At 42.7% G+C, this 23,099-nt stretch overlaps 1 protein-coding gene across 1 annotated transcript in view; it reads right to left on the reverse strand.

The window, feature by feature from the left end:
* LOC119413702 (regulating synaptic membrane exocytosis protein 1) overlaps positions 1-23,099 on the reverse strand; it is a 217,355-nt gene that overhangs the window by 5,971 nt on the left and 188,285 nt on the right. Inside the window, exons 23-28 of the mRNA XM_037680758.1 lie at positions 19,279-19,373; positions 18,442-18,560; positions 11,962-12,122; positions 11,670-11,884; positions 2,105-2,137; positions 1,019-1,184 (exon numbers count right to left, since the gene is read on the reverse strand). Of these exons, the coding sequence (XP_037536686.1) occupies positions 1,019-1,184; positions 2,105-2,137; positions 11,670-11,884; positions 11,962-12,122; positions 18,442-18,560; positions 19,279-19,373 (789 nt within the window). The remainder of the gene's footprint in view (positions 1-1,018; positions 1,185-2,104; positions 2,138-11,669; positions 11,885-11,961; positions 12,123-18,441; positions 18,561-19,278; positions 19,374-23,099) is intronic.

Below are 23,099 nucleotides of genomic sequence, written 5' to 3' on the forward strand. Positions count from 1 at the left end.
GTTTTAGTATTAAAGAGTCAGTACTATGACTGTACTGTGATTTTAGTATTAGAGGCTCAGTACTACAACTGTACTATATTTTTAGTATTAGAGAGTCAGTACTATGACTGTACTGTGATTTTAGGATTAGAGAGTCAGTACTACAACTGTACTATGTTTTTAGTATTAGAGAGTCAGTACTATGATTGTACTGTGATTTTAGGGTTAGTGAGTACAACTGTACTGTGATTTTAGGATTAAAGAGTTAGTACTCTGACTCTACTGCGATTTTAGGGTTAGAGTCAGTACTATGACTGTTCTATGTTTTTAGTATTAGAGAGTCAGTACTATGACTGTACTGTGATTTTAGGATTAGAGAGTCGGTACTACAACTGTACTATATTTTTAGTATTAGATAGTCTATACTATGACTGGCAGCACGGTGGTGCAACTGGTAGAGCTGCTGCCTCTCAGCGAGCAGGTCCTTGGTTCAAACCCCGGTCCAGGGGCCTTTCTGGATGGAGTTTGCATGTTCTCTCCGTGCATGCGTGGGTTTTCTCCGGGTACTCCGGTTTCCTCCCACAGACCAAAAACATGCATGTTAGACTGATTGGTAACTCTAAATTGTCCCTAGGTGTGAGTGAGAGAGTGAATGGTTGTTTGTCTCGTTTGTCTCTATGTGTCCCTGTGATGGACTTGCGACCCGTCCAGGGTGTACCCGCCCCTCGCACAGTGATTGCTGGACATGGGTACCGGCGACCCCCATGACCCAAAATGGAATAAGCGGGTAAAGATAATGGATGGATGTACTATGACTGTACTGTGATTTTAGTATTGAAGAGTCAGTACTACGATTATACTATGGTTTTAGGATTAGAGTGTTAGTACTACGACTGTACTATATTTTAGTATTAGAGAGTCAGTACTAAGACTGTATTACGATTTTAGGGTTAGAGTCAGTACTACAACGATACTATGATTTTAGGATAAGAGAGTAAGTACTATGACTGTACTGTGAATACTGTGTAAGTGTACGTACTTCCCCTCAGAGCTGTAGCTGTTCATGCTTCCATCAGTGGACTCCCTGCTGGCCTGCCGGTTCATGGAGGACCCTCCTCGTGGGTACTCCACAGCCATACCCGTCTCCACGCTCCTCTGGATGTTGCTGCTGCTGGCTTTACTCGCCTTCTTCCCTGCTGATGCCTCTGTGGTAAAACGTAAGGAAGTGGTGAGAATCCAGCATCATGTCTAACCAACCAAGACTCCCGTTAGTTATCAGGCCTCTCACCTGAACTGAGCTGCTACACAACAGATACAGAAGTTTTGAGTTTTGAAAGGGTTCAATTAAATCTCTTCTTTGAAATTCACCGCAGCAACTTGGACAAGCCTGATAACTTGAGGATGATTCCATCATGCAAAAATCACATCTCATGATGACCTCATCAACAAATTTAAAGCAAATTTTTTTATTTTTTTTACACAACACAAATATCTTCAGCTGAGAAAACAAGCCACATGGATCACCCGACCTGGAACTAAAGGTAGAACAAAGTCTTACTTTTGGTGATGAGGTCACAAGAGAAATATTTTAAAAAATAAAAACTTTTCGTCATATCTGACAGGGATGTGAAGATAAACAGAGGTTGTAAAGGGCTGAGGAAATTAAACAGCTCAAACATAAAGGAAGGCTTCAGCACATAACAAGTCTTACGTTTCCTCTTTAACACAAGTTGAATTCTTCATCAGAAATGAAAAGTTACTGTTGGAACTGTTATTAAAGTCGTATAAGGCTTGTTGTTGGACTGAACCGACCTTCAGACTAAAAGGTGACAGGAGGGTGGAGTAAGGATGCCAGAGACAGAGTTCAGGAAGGGCTCATCAGGAAACACTTTTCTGTTTGTGCTCATTCTCTCTGTGCCTACATGTCTGCAGTGTTCCTTCACCTCTGTGTGCGTCTGCTTCCTGGCTGCTGTGATGTTTTATTAAGGACTTATTAACAGGAAGTCTTGGGGAAAAATAAAAGAGTGGCGTCTGATGCTTTGGTGCTTTACAGTTGATGTGTCTGAGGACAAGTAACCACTACATGTTGTATCTACTGTGGTTGAGCTCCTTCCTTTTGCTTTACCTTTCTGTCTGTCCGCCGCCTTACCCGCCGCCTCTGAAATAACACACAACAACAACAAGACCGATAAACAACAACAATCCCACATGTCTTCAATGAGTCTTCAGGGCTTGGTGATCATAGTCATCAGACTTAACGTACAAATCTGTGTGTGGATGGTGTGATTCTGTTCAGTGAAAACATTTAAAGGAGCAGATTTTTCTGTATGAAGATACTTTGAGCCTAAAATGTCTTTAAAACATCTAAAGAGGACTTTCTCAATGGGATATTCAAGAAAGAAGGTTTAAAAACTTTGAGTTTAGATTTGCACTCTGAGCTTTAGTTCCAGAAAGACTGATGATATAGCTCAGAATATCTTAACCTCAAGTTAAACTCTTATACAACAATTCATCATGGCAACAACATCAACAAAAACAGGGTTAGGCCATTTCTAATACGTTAAGTAGCATGCACAGTACAACTTGATGTCATAGCTCAGCTAAACACTTTAGTTTCTCCCAGAGCTTTAATTCATGATGACTGTTTTAATAATGCTTGAGTTAGTTTCCTTATATATATATATATATATATATATATATATATATATATTCAAAATTCAATTCAAAATTCAAAAATAGTTTATTAATCCCAAAGGGAAATTATTTGTTGTTGTAACTCGTTATCCTCATTTCATTGAGAGATGTTATAGATGCTGATGCTGTAGACAGGAAGGATCTCTTGTAAAGGTCCATCCCACAGTGGATCCTAAGAAACTGGCTGCAGATGCCATCTGAGCCATCCACCCAGACTCGGCTGGCCTCTCGGTTCCCCCGGGCTGTAGGACCGCTCATATGCTGGGCAGAACTCCTCCCAGAGCGATGGCCACTCTTCCCAGCAGTCTGCCGAGCTCCTCGTCTCTGCAGACAGCCAACTGTAGGTGCCGAGGGACGATCCCGTCCTTCCACTGTCACGAGCCATGTTTCCTGCTAGTTCCAGGATCTCAGTGGTCAGGCACTCGAGCACAGCTGGCAGGTAGATGAGAATGAGTCCACAGAACATCATTTTCAACTCATTTGAGATTTGGGGCTGTAGTTGAGATATTTTTTGAGCTTTTGAGATGTTAATCAGCTGCTGGTGGTTGTAGAAAACTGTCTTGTTGCCATGGTTGAGCATCATAACAAATGTCCAAAACTAAAAAAAAGTTTCAGTAAAAATCTTTCCAGTTGCGCAGCATCTGATACCAGAGGAAACAATCATCTAAAAAAATGATATGTATATATATATATATATATATATATATATATATATATATATATATATTTTATTATTTAAATGATGTTTTGATTTATGAGCTTGTAGAGTGGAAAGAGTTTAACATTTCACGTTTTACATTGCCATGATTTTTAAAAATTACATTAATGAACACTAATTAATTGATCTTAAGATTCAGTTCCTATCAAAGATATTCAGTCTGTTTTAAAAATATGGAGTGGGGTAGAAGGTTTTGGGGCTTTTTAGCCTGATGGACTTTAGGAAAATTAAAACTCAGAGATGGAAACTCGGTAATTTAACTGCAGAATCGGGAAATTAAATTTCTGGAGCACTGGTTGAAAGTTTAAGACGTTTACTGTCAGAAAGCATTTTTAAATTGAAACTGATGCATTTGTAGGACTGTGAGAAATACAAAATAAATGCAAATCATTTTGTCATTTTGTGGTGATGTTTTATTCAGCAAATTAATTTCTGCAAATTATATCTCGGTGTGATTAAAATTTGTCCCAAATGAGAACAAACCACCGAGATGTTTTATTATCTATGATATGCGAGGTCTGAGAATTAAAGTAATACAGATCAAACAAACAACAAACATCTGGGAATCAAAGTAAATTCAATCTAAATGAGGAAAACTCCCAACGTCAGACATCATGAAGTAATCCTGCTTTAATATCTGTCAGATTTGTTAAGAATGAACAGCTCATTTTCTTCAGGTGGGAGGAATTTACAGAATATGTTACCACAGTGACAGATCTGAATCTGTTCCTATGGTGACAGAACTGAATATGTTACCATGGTGACAGATCTGAATCTGTTACCACAGTGACAGAACTGAATATGTTACCATGGTGACAGACCTGAATCTGTTACTATGGTGACAGACCTAATGGTTTCACTCAGCTCTCTTTCTGAAACAGAAAACCCAGGGTGCATTTACTCACAACCTGCTTTCTTGAATATCCCCACAAAGATTATAGACACTATGTTTGACAATCAAACCACAGGAGCAGAGAATCAGTGAACGTGTGCAGACAATTCAATGCTGACAAAAACAGATCATTTTCATTTTGTTTTCAAATTAAGTGCAGTTCCCATCATGAGTCCTATATGAACACAGCAGACTGACTTCCTGATCATTAAACAGCTCCATTGGTTTTAGGAAATCAATGTAGACGCAGAGTAACACACATTGAACAGAAACCTGAAGTCATGAATGTGTTGGTGCAGGTTGTCAGTCTCAGTCATGGTAACTGTGGTAATTTGAAGAACATCTGAGGATATCCTCAGATGAGAAGCAAAACATATTTAAATATTAAAACCTAAATTAAAACCTTTAATTCAGCTCACTTTAATTCAATGTACACAGAGAGAGTCCTACTTTCACCCACAGTGCCGTGAAATATTTAAAGAAAACAAGAAAAAGCATCTGCATTAGAACACCCACACCCTCACATGCATCAATCATCTTACAGGGATCAACTTAGGTCTTGAAAGATGATTTTATTTATTTTAATCATCTGTGTTTGTAAAGTAGCACGGTGGCGCAACTGGTAGAGCTGCTGCCTCTCAGCGAGCAGGTCCCTGGTTCAAACCCCGGTCCGGGGGCCTTTCTGGGTGGAGTTTGCATGTTCTCTCCGTGCATGCGTGGGTTTTCTCCGGGTACTCCGGTTTCCTCCCACAGACCAAAAACATGCATGTTAGGCTGATTGGTAACTCTAAATTGCCCCTAGGTGTGAGTGAGAGAGTGAATGGTTGTTTGTCTCGTTTGTCTCTATGTGGCCCTGTGATGGACTTGCGATCCGTCCAGGGTGTACCCCGCCCCTCGCACAGTGATTGCTGGACATGGGCACCAGCGACCCCCGTGACCCAAAAATGGAATAAACGGGTAAAGAAAATGGATGGATGGATGGATGGATGTTTGTAAAGTCAGACAGTCTGTAAAGTTTTAGTGACGCTGGTAGTTTAGGAACGCCAGTAGAGAATCCTGTTGCTGACCTTACAATAGAATAGAATAGGATAGAATAGAATAGAAACACTTTACTGCTCAGTTGAGAGAAATTATTGATCCTGTTGGTAAAATGTTTCTGTTCAGTGCCCTGAGATGACTTCTGTTGTGACTTGGCGCTGTATAAATAAACAATTAAATTGAATTGTAAATCTCCACCAGACAATGAAAACATTTAACCAGACGAGGGCAGTGTCTTACTGTTTTTACAGATTAAAATGTAGTACTGTCAGTCCAATCAAATCAAATACATTTTCAACGCACGTGCGGGTTTTACTGATAAAAACAGTTCATGTGAGAGTGTAAATACTTAAGGGTTAGAGTGGATAGATGTAGAGGCTGCTGGAGTCTACCTGCCCCCTGAAGGGTCTCTCTTTAGTTTCTGGTGGTTTTATTCTATAAATGAGTACAAGTTACAAATTATTATTATTATTATTATTTGTTTAATGTTCCTTATATCATCAGTCTCTGATAGAGGACATTTGCAAACCGAGGTGTACCGCAAACCCACCCACACAGACCAGTATTTGCAGTTTGACTCCCATCACCCTTTGGAGCACAAGTTGGGAGTCATCAGGACTCTGTATCACAGAGCAGACAGCGTACCCACTAACTCAGGAGCCAGGCAGAAGGAGAAATCCCACACAAGACAGGCTCTAGAGCAATGTGGATCTCCTAACTGGGCCTTCCTGAAAGCAGAGAAGAAACCCAAACAGGACTCCAGTCAGCCATCAGGTGAAAAGGAGGAACCCAGACCCAGACCAGTGGTCATTCCATATGTTGAGGGAGTATCAGAGAAACTGAGACGTTTATTTTCTAAACACAATGTCCCAGTGGCTTTTAAACCCCAAAATACATTACGGCAAAGACTGGTTCATCCCAAAGATCCAGTCCCCCGGCACAAACAGAGTAATATTGTGTATGCTGTTCAGTGTCAGGAGGGCTGTGATCAGTCTTACATCGGGGAAACTAAACAGCCACTGGCCAAAAGGATGGACCAGCACAGAAGAGCAACAACATCAGGCCAGGACTCTGTGGTCTACTCTCATCTCCAGGCCAGCGGTCACTCTTTCAGGGATGAAGATGTTGACATCCTGGACAGTGAGGAACAATGGTTTGAGAGAGGAGTAAAGGAGGCCATCTTTGTGAAAAGAAACCGTCCATCATTAAACAGGGGTGGAGGCCTCCGGGTTCAACTGTCCCCCTCTTACAATGCTGTGATTGCTAGTATCACTCAGCCCTCTGTGAACAGTAAACAGCCATCAGTGTGCTAATGATCCATTGTTAGGCTGATGGTCCTTCTTGAGCATGTGAGCAGCTGGTTTTGGTTGTCAGCAGCAAAACTGGTTGATCCACTCTGAGAAGGTGCTATTTATAAGACTGAGCTGAATACAGCACCTCAGACTGAGGAAGTCTTTCGGATGAGACGAAACGTTTCTATATTTTTTTGCTTGTTTTGCTTTGTTTTGTTTTTTGAATGTCCAGAGGACCAGATTTAACTTTATTAGATTCATCAGGAATCACTGTAAGTCATGCTTTGTGTGTGCGTGTGTGAAACTGTTAATTGTGTGTGAACTATCAAAAAAAAAGTGAAAGACAAAAACATGTGTGAATTATTGTCCAGGTACTCTGTTGTGATGCTGCATAGAGGAGCTGCAGGAGGATGATGTCTGCTTTCATTCCCAACCTATGGATCCATGGACTATGGATCATGTTGCACCTGTTAAAACCAAAAAATCAAAACTGAAAGCAGAACCTTGGCTGAGTGACGTTACCAAGGCCGCTAGGCAGCAATGTAGGAGGACGGAGCGAAAGTGGAGGAAAGAGAGGCTGCAGGTCTCTTTCCAAATACTTAAAGAGAGCTGGCGCTGTTATCAGAAAACAGTAAAAGCTGCAAAATCAAAATTCTTCTCTGATATAATTACCTCAAACTCTCACAACCCACGTGTCCTCCACCCTAAACTCTGTTCTCCACCTCACTGAATCATCACCTCTGGAAGCCTCGACTGAGCTGTGCGACAACTTCCTACATTTCTTTGTGGAAAAAATTGCGACCACCAGGGCTCTCATTTCCCCTCCAACTCATGACCCATCCATCCCACCTCAGTCTGTAGCTCCTTTTGACCATTTTGAACCCATCACTCTATCTTCTCTAGAGCAGGTCATGTGCATCTTGAAACCTTCTGGCTCCCCCTTTGATGTGGTCCCCCCTCGACTACTAAAGGAGGTGTTTCCTACTCTAGGTCCATCTATTCTTGCCATAGTAAACAGTAGTTTATCCACTGGCGTGGTGCCAAAAACCTTTAAACATGCTGCCGTCCAGCCTCTCCTGAAAAAAAACAAACCTTGACCCCTCACTCGTTTCCAACTTCCGGCCTGTCTCCAAACTCCCATTTGTTTCTAAAGTACTGGAGAAAATAGTCGAGTCCCAGTTGAAGTGCTTCCTGGAGGATCACGCCATCTTAGAGCTTTTCCAATCTGGCTTTAAACCTCTCCACAGCACTGAAACTGCCCTGCTGAAGGTCTTTAACGACATCTTCAGATTCACAGATACCGGTGATTCTGTGCTGCTTGTCCTGTTGGACCTCAAAGCCACCTTTGACACCATTGACCATGAGATCCTCATTGCTAGGTTGGAGCAGTGGGTGGGAGCCACAGGATCAGCCCTCAATTGGTTCAGATCTTACCTCACTGACAGATCCTTTTGTGTCTCCATCAAGGATTTTAGTTCCGCAGAGGCAGAGCTTAAATGGGGGGTTCCTCAGGGGTCCATACTGGGTCCCCTCCTATTCTCTTTATACCTGCTGCCGCTTGGTGCTATTTTCCAGAAACACAACATGCCCTTCCACTTCTATGCCGATGACTGTCAAATTTACTTCCCCCTAAGACACAATGGTACATGCTCTATTCAACTGCTGCTCAACTGCCTGGCTGACATCAGGGACTGGATGGCTTTAAACTTCTTAAGTTTCAATGAAAAGAAGTCTGAAGTCATGTTGTTCCCTCCCAACGACACGATCACAAACCACTGCATCGACCTTTCCGCTCTAACCCTGTCAGAAAAACAACGAGTCACTAATCTGGGCGTGATAATGGACCCTTCCCTGAAACTTAACAATCATGTAAACATGATTGTTAAATCATGCTTCTTCCAACTGAGGCGGTTGTCTAAACTGAAGCCCATATTGTCCAAAAAGAACCTGGAGACAGTAATACATGCATTCATTACATCTAGGCTTGATTACTGCAATTCGCTCCTGTTTGGTATCAGTCATACCTCCATTGCACGACTACAACTGGTCCAGAATGCAGCAGCACGATTTTTAACCAGTACAGACAAAAGAGAGTACATTACACCAGTTTTGGCCTCACTGCACTGGTTACCGGTTCACTTTCGAATCCAGTTCACAATACTCATGTATGTCTACAAATCACTGAACAGTGTCGCGCCCCCCCCCCCCCCCCATCTCTCTGATTTGCTACAACCGTATGTCCCACCATGCTCCCTGAGGTCAGCGGACCAGTTGCTCCTCACAGTTCCAGGAACTCGTCTTAAGCGCAGAGGTGACAGGGCCTTCTCTGTAGCAGGACCAAGACTCTGGAACGAGTTACCTCTGATTGTCAGACAGGCCCCCTCCCTCTCGGTATTCAAGTCCCGTTTAAAAACTCACTACTATTCAATAGCTTTCAACACAAGATGATCTGTGTTTTGATCCTGTATGCTCCACACTGGTTTGTCGTCATTATCTGCATCGGTTTTTGTGTATATTCTGATTTACCTCATTTTGTATTTTGCTTTGTGTGTTACCTGTTGTTTTGTCTGTACAGCACTTTGGTTGGCCTTGTTGCTGTTTTAAGTGCTTTATAAATAAAGTGGTATGGTATGGTATGGTAACCTGCCACAGCTGACCTGTCATCAACTTTAGAGCCCATAGTTGTAAAAAGTTTTGTGAGGAGAGGTGAGCTGACATTTTATTTTGACTTTTCTCCTGTATTCCATTAGCATAGTGAGGTAAGAGACGTGTGGTTTGGTTAATTTTATTTTTCTTCTGGTAAAGAGAAAATACAGTGGTTTGTTTTGTTTGTTGTTTGGGCCTGAAGTTGGTAAGACTCCACAAAGTCAATAATTTCACTGTTGTAAATAAAATCACGGTTCTATCATATAATCCTGACTTAGTGGCTGCTTGAGTGGTGCAGAAAGTGGAATCACCCATAATTAATAGTGTCCCGGCAGCTGTTATTGCGCTGGGGTATAACATCACACAAACACTCCATCCATCTGTTCCTGGCCCGGGCCTTCGTTCCAATTTTAAAACTCAGTGTGGCCTGCGAGTCCGAAAGTTTGCCCACCCCTGATCTATACACTTCTCAGTTCATACCATGAGACCAGCTTAGACCGTCTTAAGCTGAAATAGGAAATGGACTTGAGGAATCCATAGTCTGGTGAAAGATCATTCAGAACATTTACTCATCCTCAATCTGTGTGAGACACGCTGTAATTCAATATAAGGTGGTAAAACAAACTGTCCAAGTTTAAAACTGACCTGGATCCTGCATGTACCCACGATAAACAAACTCCAGCTAAGCTCTTACACACATTCTGGACTTGTCCAAAGCTGCGGGGCTATTGGCACTTTATTTTTGACACTTCCTCTGGGATATGTGGAAAAAGTGTGTACCCGTCACCATTCATTTCATTGTTTGGTGTAGTCCTTGTGGATACATCCTTTATCAGGTACGAGAAGCTTTCTTCTAGCCAGGAGACTTATTTTATGCAGATGGAAGGATCCGTATCCCCTGGCATATGAACACTGGATAAGAGAATTCATGTGTCATATTCATTTGGAAACGATTAGATATATTGTGAAATGATTTATTGAGTGATTTTGGGACACTTGGTAGCAATTTATATCTTATATTGAAAGTGCCATAATTTCCGGAATATAAACCACCACTTTTTTTGCATGTGCTGAACCCTGTGGCTTATACAATGCTGCAGCTACTTTATGTTTTTTGGGGTTTTTTTTGAGACGGGCTAACGAGCTTTATGGCGCCAAAATATTTAGCCTTGTCACACCCGGGCACCCACATAGCTGCCCACTACACATCTCTCTTGGGTGGGTGGGGTGGGGGTGGGGGTGGGGGTGGTCCTTGTGACTCAATGTGACTAGCTGTATAATTAAAGGTTATAAAAAGTCTGATCAATGAAATTACAGAACAGGTCACAGTCGAACCAATGAAACAGGGAGGGGAAGTGAGAACAGGGAGTGTGTGTGTGTGTGGGGCGGGGGGGGGGATCCCTCCTTCCCCATGAGGGGGTATTTCCCTACATGCGCAGAGCACTTTGTGCTCTGTGGAACAGCTTGAAAATAGCAATTACTGTCTTCCTGGTAAGCTACTGTATTTTGTTTTAACCAGCCTTGTTAAAGACGTTGTTCAGAATAAAACATTTACTGTACTGTATATATTTGTGTATGCTACTGGTACGTATTTAATTAAAAGTTTAAAATATCTTTTTGTGTGAGTCAGAGATTCAACGTGAACAGCTGAAGATTACACTGGCATGACTTATGTATGTAAAAATATTATTTTTTTATTTACTGTGCGCGGCTTATACTCGAGTGCACTCTATAGATCGGCAATTACAGTATGTCAGCATATGGTATTGTGTAGTTGTCATAAATGTCTGTCTGGTGTGTGTGTGTGTGTGTGTGTGTGTGTGTGTATGTGTGGCAGATCCAGTGTGGGAGGGGTGGGGTTGGAGGGGATTTTGTTGTGTGTGTTTTGTTTGTCTTTGTTTTGAATGCGAGTTCTGAAAAAAAAAGACTTTGATTAAAACAAATCTAAACATTGCCTTTAAATTTGTATTGCACAGTTATTTTTAGCAAAGATATAAAAAAAATTCCTTCTAGTTGTATTTCTGGAGGGCCAGTTCAAAGTGGAGACTGGAGTAATTTTTAGACAGCAGTGACCATGATGGTCCTATCTGAGGTTAGAATAACTCTTAGTAAAATATGAATTATTCATTAGTTTTAAACATAAATTCTATTTAATATGGCCAAGCTTTTTCTGTAACATTCAAACCCATAAAAGGGTTGTCAGACATTAATAAATCAAATTTGTCACTGATGATGCATCAGATTTCTGTTGGAAGTTAACTTTGGTTAAGTATAAAAGGAAGTTATGTTATTTTTAAGTAACATGTTAATTAACAAAGAAACTTTTTTCTAGAATGTATCAGATTGTTTGCTCATCCCTGTTCCCTTTAAGAAGGGGTAAGGATATCTTTCATTCAGTCTTGTCTCTGACCTGTCTGGCTGAGCTGGGAGGTACTCCGGCTCCGTCTTGATGGCAGGATGGCAACAACACGTTGGCTTAAACTGGAGCGCCGCTTTTTGATCCCACTCCCCAAGCTCCCAAGCGCAGTGTCCGACTGGCTGCCGTCGGCATGCTCTGTGCCGTAGATCTCACCACTCACACTGGTGCTCTTCATCATGTGACGGCCTGATGCACGCAGAGCTCGGCTGCGGGTCACGATTTACAAAACATTAGTAAAGTCATAGTTACAGCGAGAACATGATGGACCAGGAAGTGGGGGTACCTGAAGCGGCCCCGAGGTCTCTCTGACTGGATGGACATGTAGCTGGTGCTACTGATGCGAGAGGCACTGCTGGTTCGAGAGATGGCTGACACATCACTGACATCACTGTCTGAGGACTTATGGGATATATTTTCACTATTCCTACTCTGGTCCTTATAGAGCTGCAGGAAGCAGACACAAGAAAGAACAAAAATGTTTCAAGTAAACATTATAAAGAAGCTGTACAAAACTAAACCTGTAGAAACTGAAACAAAATGCAGAAGATAAAAGAGCATTTAACAGCAGAAGGTGAGGGCTTTGCTTCATGATGTTTTTAAATAAGATCTCAGAAGGCTCACAAGCATGGACTTTAAACTTAATCAACCAACCAGCAGTCTCATCTAACAATTTGTTTCGTGAAACTCCATGAATTAACCACGCTGCAAATATTAAAACATGCTTCAACTGCTATCTTGAATTGACAACTCAGTTCCAGATGGCAGCGCATGCAGTTACAGCAGCTTGGTACTCTCCTTTTGCTATTGATTCCTGCATACATCATTCTCTGGAAATCTGCACTTATCACAAAAGAAACTATAACAACTTGATTATATGGTACCTCTCAGCAGCTGACAAAACTAACTGGGATATTTTTGAACATCCAGACCTGGAATTATTCACAAACAGTAAACTGTGTTAAGATCTGCACGATTGTCACTGTGGAAAAACGCATCCGTGTATGTCCCAATCAAAGTCCTAGATGACCAGAGAGGTCCAGCAGCTATTAAAGAAGAGGAAAACTGCTTTCGGGTCTGGGGACCAGGTCCACTACAGCATGGCACATACCATACTACAGCAGGGCATCAGGAAGGCCAAGTGGGACAACAAGAGAAAGATCGAGAAGCACATGCACAAATTTGGCAAGGAATCCAGCATGTCACTAACTATTAGACCAGTCTTGGAGCTGCTGAAGGTGACATACTGAACCATTTCTTTGCCCATTTTGAGGAAGAGCCACCAGAGGAAGCCACTGCACACAAAACAGCTCACAACGACACCATATCAATCTTCACCGTGCAGGAGCACCAGGGCAGCCATTGCACAACTGTCAGTCCTGCACAGAATGCGGCAATCGTGCTGCGCATCCTTGCGACTGGTTGCTCAGAACACAGAGAGCGGTTGGTGTCACATACAAAGCAGTTTGATGTGAACACCATTGTCGGGCAGTTTATTGTGTGACACCAAGTACACGTAAGCGGTCATAAAAAGTTTTCTTTGTGCAGACATGTCCGGCGGACGTCCACTTTGAGTCCACCTAGAGTACACGCGGACCTTCGTGGCATGAAGTACACCCGAGTATGTGGGGGCCTTAAGAATATGCTAAACACTAATAGTAAAAAAGCAATATAATAGTATAATACTATAATAATATCCATCCATCCATTATCTTTTACCCGCTTCCTCCACTTTGGGTCACGGGGACTATAATAATATAATACAGATTATTAAAATGATCAAATTAAACATATATATACAGTATATATATATATATATATATATATATATATCTAATGAACTTTTAATGAACTTTAGTTCACCATTAAATCTCTGATGAGCCAGATTCAACAAAAATATCTATATTTAAAATGTTGTATGTTTTCTTCATCGTTTGATGTATTTACACTCATTGTGTCTACTTTTATTGTTCAGTTTAGATGTGTGGTTTTGTTACTTGTTCATATTTATATTTTTTTTATTTTGAGCTTTGCTTTAAAGATCTTGTTTTGTGATTTGTACATTTGTAGGTTAGAATAAAGTTTAACTAAAGGCCGTAGCTCTTTTTTAAATATATTCGAGGGAAATAGTCTTGAGAGATCCAATAATTTTGTGTCTTTTTATAATTTTTCAGCTGAGTTAACTTAACAGATTATCTAATAGCCATTAAAGTGAAAACAGCATTTCATTATAAAGCCGGCACTGTTTATTGATTTATTTTAAATCTTCAATGACAAAAAAAATACATCTTATTTTAATACATAACATGTTTTTAAAAATCGTTTCCACCCTCAATCCCAGACTCGTCCCGGTCTGCCCATCTGCCGGGATCGGCCTTCATGAGAAAACGAGGCCGGGATCCGGGAAATGGCCTTCTGCGAGTCAGCAGCTCATATGATCCTCCATGGTGACCAGCGGATCGCAAAGCTGGGGAGATGATGCCCTGCATTGCCTGAGGGGGCTCTCCAAGGCTCCGGTGAAGAGGACCAGGAAAAGTCGAGGACCGGCAAAGTTCCATCTAGCTAGCTTTTGTTGTCGGCCACCAAGCACAAAGAACGCCTGCACTTCAGCATTAGACCACAATGTTGTCATTATTATTTTTAAAAGCTTAAAAATAGGTCCAATCGTTCCTTAAGTTCAAACACCAGTAATTGTAAATGGCAGATCAAATGTTTTGAAAATTCTCAAACCCCTCTAGTGACTCCGCCCCCTGACCAATCAGTGACCGACAATGTTCTGACATCACGTTTTTGTGTCGGCTCGGTTCGGTTGGTACCCTTGAGAGGAAGGGAGCAAAAAAGGTGCCAGTTCCACAAAAAAGTGCTAGTGGAAAAGGGCTCAAAAGAATACCGAACTGAGTCGAGTCATGCTGATAAGATACCATGGAAAAGGGGCTTTATTGTGGCTGCTACATGCTGGTGGTGCCACCCCACCTGGAGAAGCAGTAAATGGAGAGAGCAGGTGAGGGGCTTGGCTGAGAGAGAGAGAGGAGGGGCCACTTGGGAGGAAGAGAAGAGAGCAGGCAGATTTTTAAGTATAACACTTTATCTTTTATATCGAAATAGTCTCTATATCGTAAATGAAATTATCTCAATATTTTATAAATATCAAGATATTGCCCAGCCCTAGTAGGAACTTAGATGGACCGAAAAAAGAGAGCTTTGCCTTACAGCTCAGTTCCCACTTCACCACAACGGACAGATGGACTGCCAAAAAAATTTATTTGCGCGCACTAGCTGTTTCAGTTCTTCAAAGCTTAATAAGATTCTACTCTGGCAGATCTACTCTGGCTCTTGATCAAGGCAGATGCACCTGCTCTCCCTCCCCCATTCTCTGCTTCCTCCTGCTTTGCTCACTGTGTGTTTGAAGCTCCTGGTACACATCTCCCGAACGAAAAATATGATTATGGATCTGGTGAGCTGGACTTTCAACGCAATCAACAAATCTTTTCAACAAAATGACAGGGCCCTGGAGAACCCTCTTGTCTGGCTCAGACTCACACTACGGGGTACGTCAGAGATCAGTGGTGAGTTTGGCAGCTTATGTGCCTCTTAGTCCTGCCTCAGGAGGATGCCGAAGATGTTTATATATTTGGATTTATGATAGCAAGGGTTCTGCTCTTTGGCATCGGCGTGGCTCTGTTTTATCGACTTTTAAAGAAGACCTCGGCAGCAGTTTCAGCCATGACAAAGCTTCTGAGTCAGTGCAAAGTTTTGGTTCGTGCTACGAGTACTCAAAATCAGCTGATTTACAAGCTAAATCGTAAAATGGAGGCGATTTCTGAGAATCGCAGGCCTCCTTCGGCTCCTAGGACTCGTCAGCATGTGGGGATCGATCTTGAAGAAGGCTCATAACACGGATCAGTGGAGTGGATACCCATAAATTTGGCCATTTTGATCCGGAAAGTTCCAGCAGGACTCAAGGCTGATGAGGAAAAACAGTCTGCCTGAAGAAAAATCAACAATTGTGGCTTATCTGAATCTGACTCTCCCGTTTGGCCTCGGATACGAGCTGACTATCAAATTTCTCCTGGAACATGGGTAACTAGGGACAAACTAGGGACAAAAGCTTTGCTTTGAACTTCTGTGCAGGCTTATCAGAACTGCCAGCTGAAACAACATCATCAAAACTGTGGCCTATCTGAAAATGCCCATGGACAAATCTCATTACCTTGAAGTCAAACGCATATGTAATGCGTCTATAAATATGCTTGCTGGTAGAGTGGGTTTTTTTATGTCTCAAATTGTGTCCTGATAGGACAAGATGTAAAGAGATCTTTTTTTGTAATGCCACTATCTATCCTCATGGTTATTACCCTTTTTCTATCTAGAAGTATTCAGATAAATAATAAGGGGCAGTGCTTTGTAGCAACAGTGATCTGCACTCTGCCCATCTTTCCGACAACTGTACGAACATAATCTCACTGTATTTCAGTACCATGATAATAAAGCTTATTCTGATTCTATTCTGATTCTGATTAACACCCAAAATCAATTATTTGTTTGCTCAAGATTATAGCAAAGGTGTATCTTTGTTTACCTTTTCCTTAATAGATGTGCTTTAATGGTAAATTAAAGCTTCATTTCGCCTGTCTGCCAAAGATCGATTATGAGTTAGCAAAAATCAACTACGGCTCATAATTTAACAAGCAGGCGAAATGAAGCTTTTTTAACCATTAAAGTGCATTTATTAAGGAAAAAGTAAACAAAGACACAACTTTGCTATAATCGCAAGCAACCAAATAATTGTTTTTAGGTACTAATCTTGTTAAATTCTGTTAAATTACAAGGCATAATCAATGCCAGCTCGTAATCGATCTTTGGCAGGCAGGCGAAAGGAAGCTTTTACCATTAAAGTGCATTTATTAAGGACAAGGTAATTGGACAAAACTTTGCTATAATTTCAAGCAAATACACAATTGTTTTTAGGTGCTAATCTTGTTAAATTTTGAAGAACTGAAACAACGAGTCCTCTCGTGCGTTCTCTCACGGTGCAACTCAATTTTTGGCAGACCATCACTTTGTGGCACAACACCAATAGAGATTCCACAATACTGCACCAATTCGTCTGTCAATCTCACGCTCCATTCTTTCCTCACTTGTGAACAAACCCTGAGATACTTGAACTCCTCCACTTTTAAAAAAAAAGTATTTATTTTTTAATTTTTTTAATTTACCCTTTATTTATACAGGTAGTCTCATTGAGCCACGGGAACTCATTTTCAAGAAAGACCTGTTTAGGGAGCAGATGGTGGGGGTTGAGGGCCTTGCTCAGGAGCCCAGAGAGTGGCAAATGAGGGTGGAGGCAGCTGTGGGTGTTTCAACTTTTCTACTCACATTTTGATGTTGATGGTACCAGGAGTTGAACCTACGACATTCCGATCACTGGCCCATCTTCTATAACCTCTGTGTCACCACTCCCCCACTTGAGGCAGAACCTCACCCTCAACCCGAACAGAGCAAGCCATGATTTTCTGACTGAGGACCATGGCCTCAGATTTGGAGGTGCTGATTCTCATCCCAGCCGTTTCACACTCGGCTGCGAACCGCTCCAGTGAGAGCTAGAGGTCACTACATGATGACATCAACAGGACCACATTATTTGCAAAGAGCAAAGATGTAATCTCGAGGCCCCCGAACCCGAATCCCTCTACCTCCTGGCTGCACCAAGAAATTTTGTCCATAAAAGTTATGAAAAGAATCAATGACAATGGGCAGCCCTGGCAGAGTCCCACTCTCACCCTGAAGGGGTCCAACTTGCTACCAGCAATGCAAACCAAACTCTCACACCGATGGTATAGAGTCCAAACGGCCTATAGCAATGGGCCTCCAATGCCATACTCATGGAGCACCCCCCTCAGTGTACCCCGAGGAACACGGTCGAATGCCTTCTCCAAGTCCACAAAACACATGTAGACTAGATGGGCAAACTTACATGACCCCTCGAGGACCTTAGTGAGGGTAAAGAGCTGATCCAGTGTTTTCTGTTTCGGTAGATTTTAACATATCTGATGGTGGAGATGGTGTCAGTACATATAAGTGTAACCCAGAACTGAGGATGTGTATTGGTCCAGATCAAGCAAATCTCCATTTTCAGCAGCTTCTCTGAAAACCTGCCAGTCTGTTCGATCAAAACAATCTCTCAGTATGGGGCCACTGTCCTGGATCCAACATTTAACTTTCTTTTGTACCGGTCTGAAGCATCTCAGCGGGGGGAAGTAAGCAGGTATCATTAAGATTGACATGTGGTCTAACAGTCCTAGGTGGGGGCGAAGTTCGGCTTTGTATGCATCTTTTACGTTCGTGTAAACATGGTCCAGCGTGTTGTTTCCACGTGTTGGTATGCCCACATGCTGGAAAAAGCTTGGGAAACAGCCCTTTAGATTCACATGATTAAAGTCTCCGGCTACCATGTAAAGAGCCTCAGGGTGTTTGTTCTGCAGAGAACTTAATATATTGTGGAGCTCCAACGTCAAATATATAGTTGGAGCTCTGTGTGGTCTTTTTATTCCTCACCTAACGGCAGAACATGAGTATTTCATTTTTTGTTGAAATTATTTGTACAAATAATTTATATTAATGAAGAAAACATTTTTGTAATATTTGACTATCAAACCAAAACATTTCCCATAGACATACAGTACTTTCACAAAGAGAAAAAATAAATCAAAATTAGGCCTGTGTTTAATGTTGATGTGAGACTGATTTAGTAAAAACAGTCACACACCTCTCGTTTGTTCTTGAGGGCTTGGTCCAGGTCCTGTTGGCTGGAAGTGGGGGCAGATGACATCCGATTAGAATGAACCCTCATCTGGAGTTGACGAACTCGCTCTTCTGCTACCAGGGCTGAAAAAACACAAGCAAACTGATGACTGCCTGGTACTTCATTAGATATAAGCTGAGTGAGGACAAACACAAGACAGATGGAGCAGATCCGCCAAAGCCCGGTTAGAACCCACCACACATGTTGCACATGATGAACTATGACCAGAAAAATGTGGTGGTAGCTGAGACTGATCAACATCTTATACTCTGTCTTTTTGCAACATATTCCATGAACCACTGAACAGATTTTATTGAAAGTTTTGAAAAGTGCTTTTCAGTATATCAGCTGTCCCTAGGACTGAGCTGTTCTGGACAGAGATCTCTGAGGTTTTTCCTGGGATCTGTTGGAGCCTGCCTTCCAGTTTGGGGGTCACAGCACCCAGTGCTCCTATGAACATGGGGACTTCTGACATCTTGATTCTCCACAGTTTCCAACGGGACCTTGTTTGTCAACAGCACCAGTAGCAGTCATTGTTAATGCGAGCCTCAACCGATTTAGTGTCCTTGGCTAAAGTGTTTTACAGTGGATGACCTTCCTGACACAACCCTCACCATTTACCTGGTTTAGGGACTGGCACGAGATATACTAGCTTGTGTTCTCTGTTGGCTGGTTTCTTGTTTTTTCTCTCTCTCTCTCTTTATGATCAATTCACAGAAATAAAGACAGTGATTGGATGACCTTGATCATTTTCATTTACTTTTATTCAGGAAAAAAAATTGTAATAATCAGTCCTCATACCTTGTTCTACAGTACTGGTCTGGGGGGGAAGCTGGGGGAGCTGCCTCACTCTGCGAGCTGATGAAGATGCTCCTGGACCGCCTTGCAGGAGGCCCCTAACATGAACCAACACAAGAGTAAAGACAGAGAGAAGACACGGAAAGTAAATGGGAGGGAGAATAGACGCAAGCAAGAGAGGAAAGGACACTTAACTGCTCCCATTCTTCTGTTTACCCTGTTTACACAAAGTCATTTCAAATGTATGAAGGAAGATGACAAATATCACCTGCAATAGCACAAAAAAGAAAAAGGAACAATAGAGCCCTCAGAAATGACTGAGTTTCTAAATTAGACATCAGCTTCATAGTAACAAAGTGAAGCAGGAGCTTGTTGGGGAGTGACAGTGAGACATCATGAAGCCAAACAGAGCAGCAAATCAAGGTTTAAACAGTGAAGCAACACACAGACATTAAATACAACCCCATCACTTCTCCACATGTTCATCTGAATCCAGTCTCCCAGAGACCCAATGAGTCAGCCAACCTGAAATGACTGCAGTTTGAAAAGTTTGAGCATCAACCACTATTCCAGATAGAGAAAAACTATGAATAACAGTATGCTTTTATTTCATAGTGTTAGAGAGTTTTTAGTCAAAGGTTATGGATGTTTCTATTACTATGGCTGATAATCTTTACTCTGCCCATGAATCATATGTTTGGGTTAGCGTAGAAAGCTGGATGAGTAGCTGGTTGAGGATGCATCATGCAGCTGGCTCCAAGGACACCTCCGTGTTCTGAGCCCAGCTGAACTGATAAGGGTATAAAAGCAAGCTGGGAAGGCAGCTTGAGGCATATTCTCGTGGCTGGTCTTCATGTGTGTACTTTATGTATATGTATGATCTTTGTGTGTACTTTATGTATATTTATGGTCTTCATGTGTGTACTTTATGTATATTTATGGTTTCATGTGTGTACTCTATGTATATTTATGGTCTTCATGTGTGTACTCTATGTATATTTATGTTCTTCCTGTGTGTACTTTATGTATACTAATGATCTTCGTGTGTACTTTATGTATATGTATGGTCTTCATGTGTGTACTTTATGTATATTTATGATTTCATGTGTGTACTTTATGTATATTTATGGTCTTCCTGTGTGTACTTTATGTATACTAATGATCTTTGTGTGTCCTTTATGTATATTTATGGTCTTCATGTGTGTACTTTATGTATATGTATGATGTTCGTGTGTACTTTATGTATATTTATGTAACCTGTCCTAAACGTGACCTTGCAAGTAAAATCCTGGTTAAAATATTATTCTTATTATATAATTTTATCTTATTTATTATTCATAATTTTATGTTATTGACAAGCAGTCATTCGTAATAGAAAAGTCCAGCTAAGGACTATAAAATTTGTTCAGGTAATTTTTTATGTTTTTTATGAGGATCTAACAGTTCAACAGACCACATTTAGCAAAATTAACAAGCAAACTCATCACTTCAGCAAAGCACAAGTGACAATAATAGACAAATCCACACCGCAGCAACAAACACTTTACACATTCACTGGTGACAGCTGCTCAGCTTTTCCCTCTAACAGTTTAAAGGATCAAGATCTCCTCCCTCAGTCTGAAGCACAAACACTCACAGTAACGCACAATCACACAAGTGCTACACAAACGTGTCAGCAGGTAAAACTCACATGGGGCAAAAATAACAGGCAGACAAGAATAAACAGTGGTGTGAAAAAATAAGATAAAAGTACGACATTATACTTGCTGAACTTCAAGATTAACTTGATTTGTTAAAACTTCCCCTCCTTGGGATGCCACCTTACTATGGTTGAGGCGTTTGAGTGTCTCATTGATCCTAGGAGTTATGCTGTCAGGGGCTTCATGCCCCTAGTAAGGTCACCCAAGGCAGACAGGTCCTAGGTGAGGGACCAGACAAAGTGTAGCCCAAAGACCCCTTATGATGAGTACAATATATGGAAACAATGCTCTCTCGCCCAGACATGGGTAACCGGGGCCCCACTCTGGAGCTGGGTCTGAAGGTGGGGCACGCTGGCGAGCGCCTGGTGGCCGGGCTTTTACCCATGGAGCCCGGCCGGGCACAGTCTGAAGAGGCGACATGGGTCCCCCTTCCCATGGGCTCACCACCTGTGGGAGGGGCCAAAGGGGTCGGGTGAAATGTGGGATGGGTGGTGGCCGAGGGCAGGGACCCTGGCGGTCTCATCCTCGGCTACAGAAGCTGGCTATGGGGACGTGGAATGTCACCTCTCTGGTGGGGAAGGAGCCTGAGCTGGTGTGTGAGGTTGAGAGATTCTGGCTAGAAATAGTCAGACTCAACTCAACTCATGGTTCTGGCTCTGGAACCAGTTTCCTTGAGAGGGGTTGGACACTCTTTCACTTTGGAGTTGCCCCTGGTGAGAGGCACCGAGCAAGAGTGGGCATACCTGTTGACCCCCATCTTGGTGCCTGTACATTGGGGTTCAGCCCGGTGAACGAGAGGGTAGCCTCCCTCTGCCTACATGTGGGGGGACATGTTCTGACTGTTGTTAGTGCTTATGCTCCAAACAGCAGCTCAGATTACCCAACCTTTTTGGAGTCCTTGGAGGAGGTACTGGAGAGTGTGCCTCCTGGGGACTCCCTTGTTCCACTGGGGGACTTCAATGTTCACGTGGGCAATGACAATGAGACCTGGAGGGGTGTGGTTGGGAGGAATGGCCCCCCTGATCTAATCCCGAATGGTGTTCTGTTATTAGACTTCTGTGCTCGTCATGGATTGTCCATCACGAACACCATGTTCAAGCATAAGGGTGTCCATACGTGCTCTTGGCACCAGGACACCCTAGGCCGCAGTTTGATGATCGACTTTGTTGCCGTCTCATCTGATCTGCGGCCACATGTCTTGGACACTCGGGTGAAGAGAGGAGCGGAGCTGTCCACTGACCACTACCTGGTGGTGAGTTGGCTCCGATGGTAGGGAAGGATGCCGGTCAGACCTGGCAGACTCAAATGTATTGTGAGGGTCTGCTGGGAATGTCTTTCAGAGTCTCCCGTGAGACGGAGCTATAACTCCCACCTCCGGGAGAGCTTTGAACACGTTCCGGGGGAGGTGGGGGACATTGAGTCCAAGTGGGCCATGTTCCGCGCCTCTATTGTCGAGGCGGCTTATCGGAGCTGTGGCCACAAGGTTGTTGTGCCTGTCGCAGCGGTAACCCTCTAACCCGGTAGTGGACACCGGCAGTGAGGGATCCTGTCAGGCTGACGAAGGAGTCCTATAGGGACTTTTTGGCCTGTGGGACCCCGGAAGCAGCTGATGGGTACTGGCAGACCAAGCGGCATGCGGCTTGGGTGGTCGCTGAGGTAAAAATGCAGGTGTGGGAGGAGTTCAGAGAGGCCACAGAGAATGACTTTTGTACAGCTTCGAGGCGATTCTGGTCCACCAACACTATTTATAGTGGAGGTGGTGTACTGCTGACTTCAACTTGGGATGTCGTGGGTCAGTGGACAGAGTACTTCAAAGACCTCCTCAATCCCACCGGCATGTCTTCCACTGAGGAAGCAGAGCCTGGGGACTTTGGATCGGGCTCTCCAATCTCTGGTGCTAAGGTCACCAAGGTGGTTAAAAAGCTCTTCGGTGGCAGGGCCCCAGGGGTGGATGAGATTCGCCCAGAGTTCCTTAAGATTCTGAATGTTGTGGGGTTGTGTTGGTTAACACAACTCTGCAATATTGCGAGGACATCGGGGGCAGTTCCCCTGGATTGGCAGACTGGGGTGGTGGTCCCCCTATTCAAAAAGGGGGACTGTAGAGTGTGTTCCAAGTACAGGGGG

The sequence above is a fragment of the Nematolebias whitei genome, chromosome 1, assembly GCF_014905685.2.
Source record: "Nematolebias whitei isolate Nwh7 chromosome 1, NemWhi1, whole genome shotgun sequence".
In the NCBI taxonomy this organism is placed as follows: Eukaryota; Metazoa; Chordata; class Actinopteri; order Cyprinodontiformes; family Rivulidae; genus Nematolebias; species Nematolebias whitei.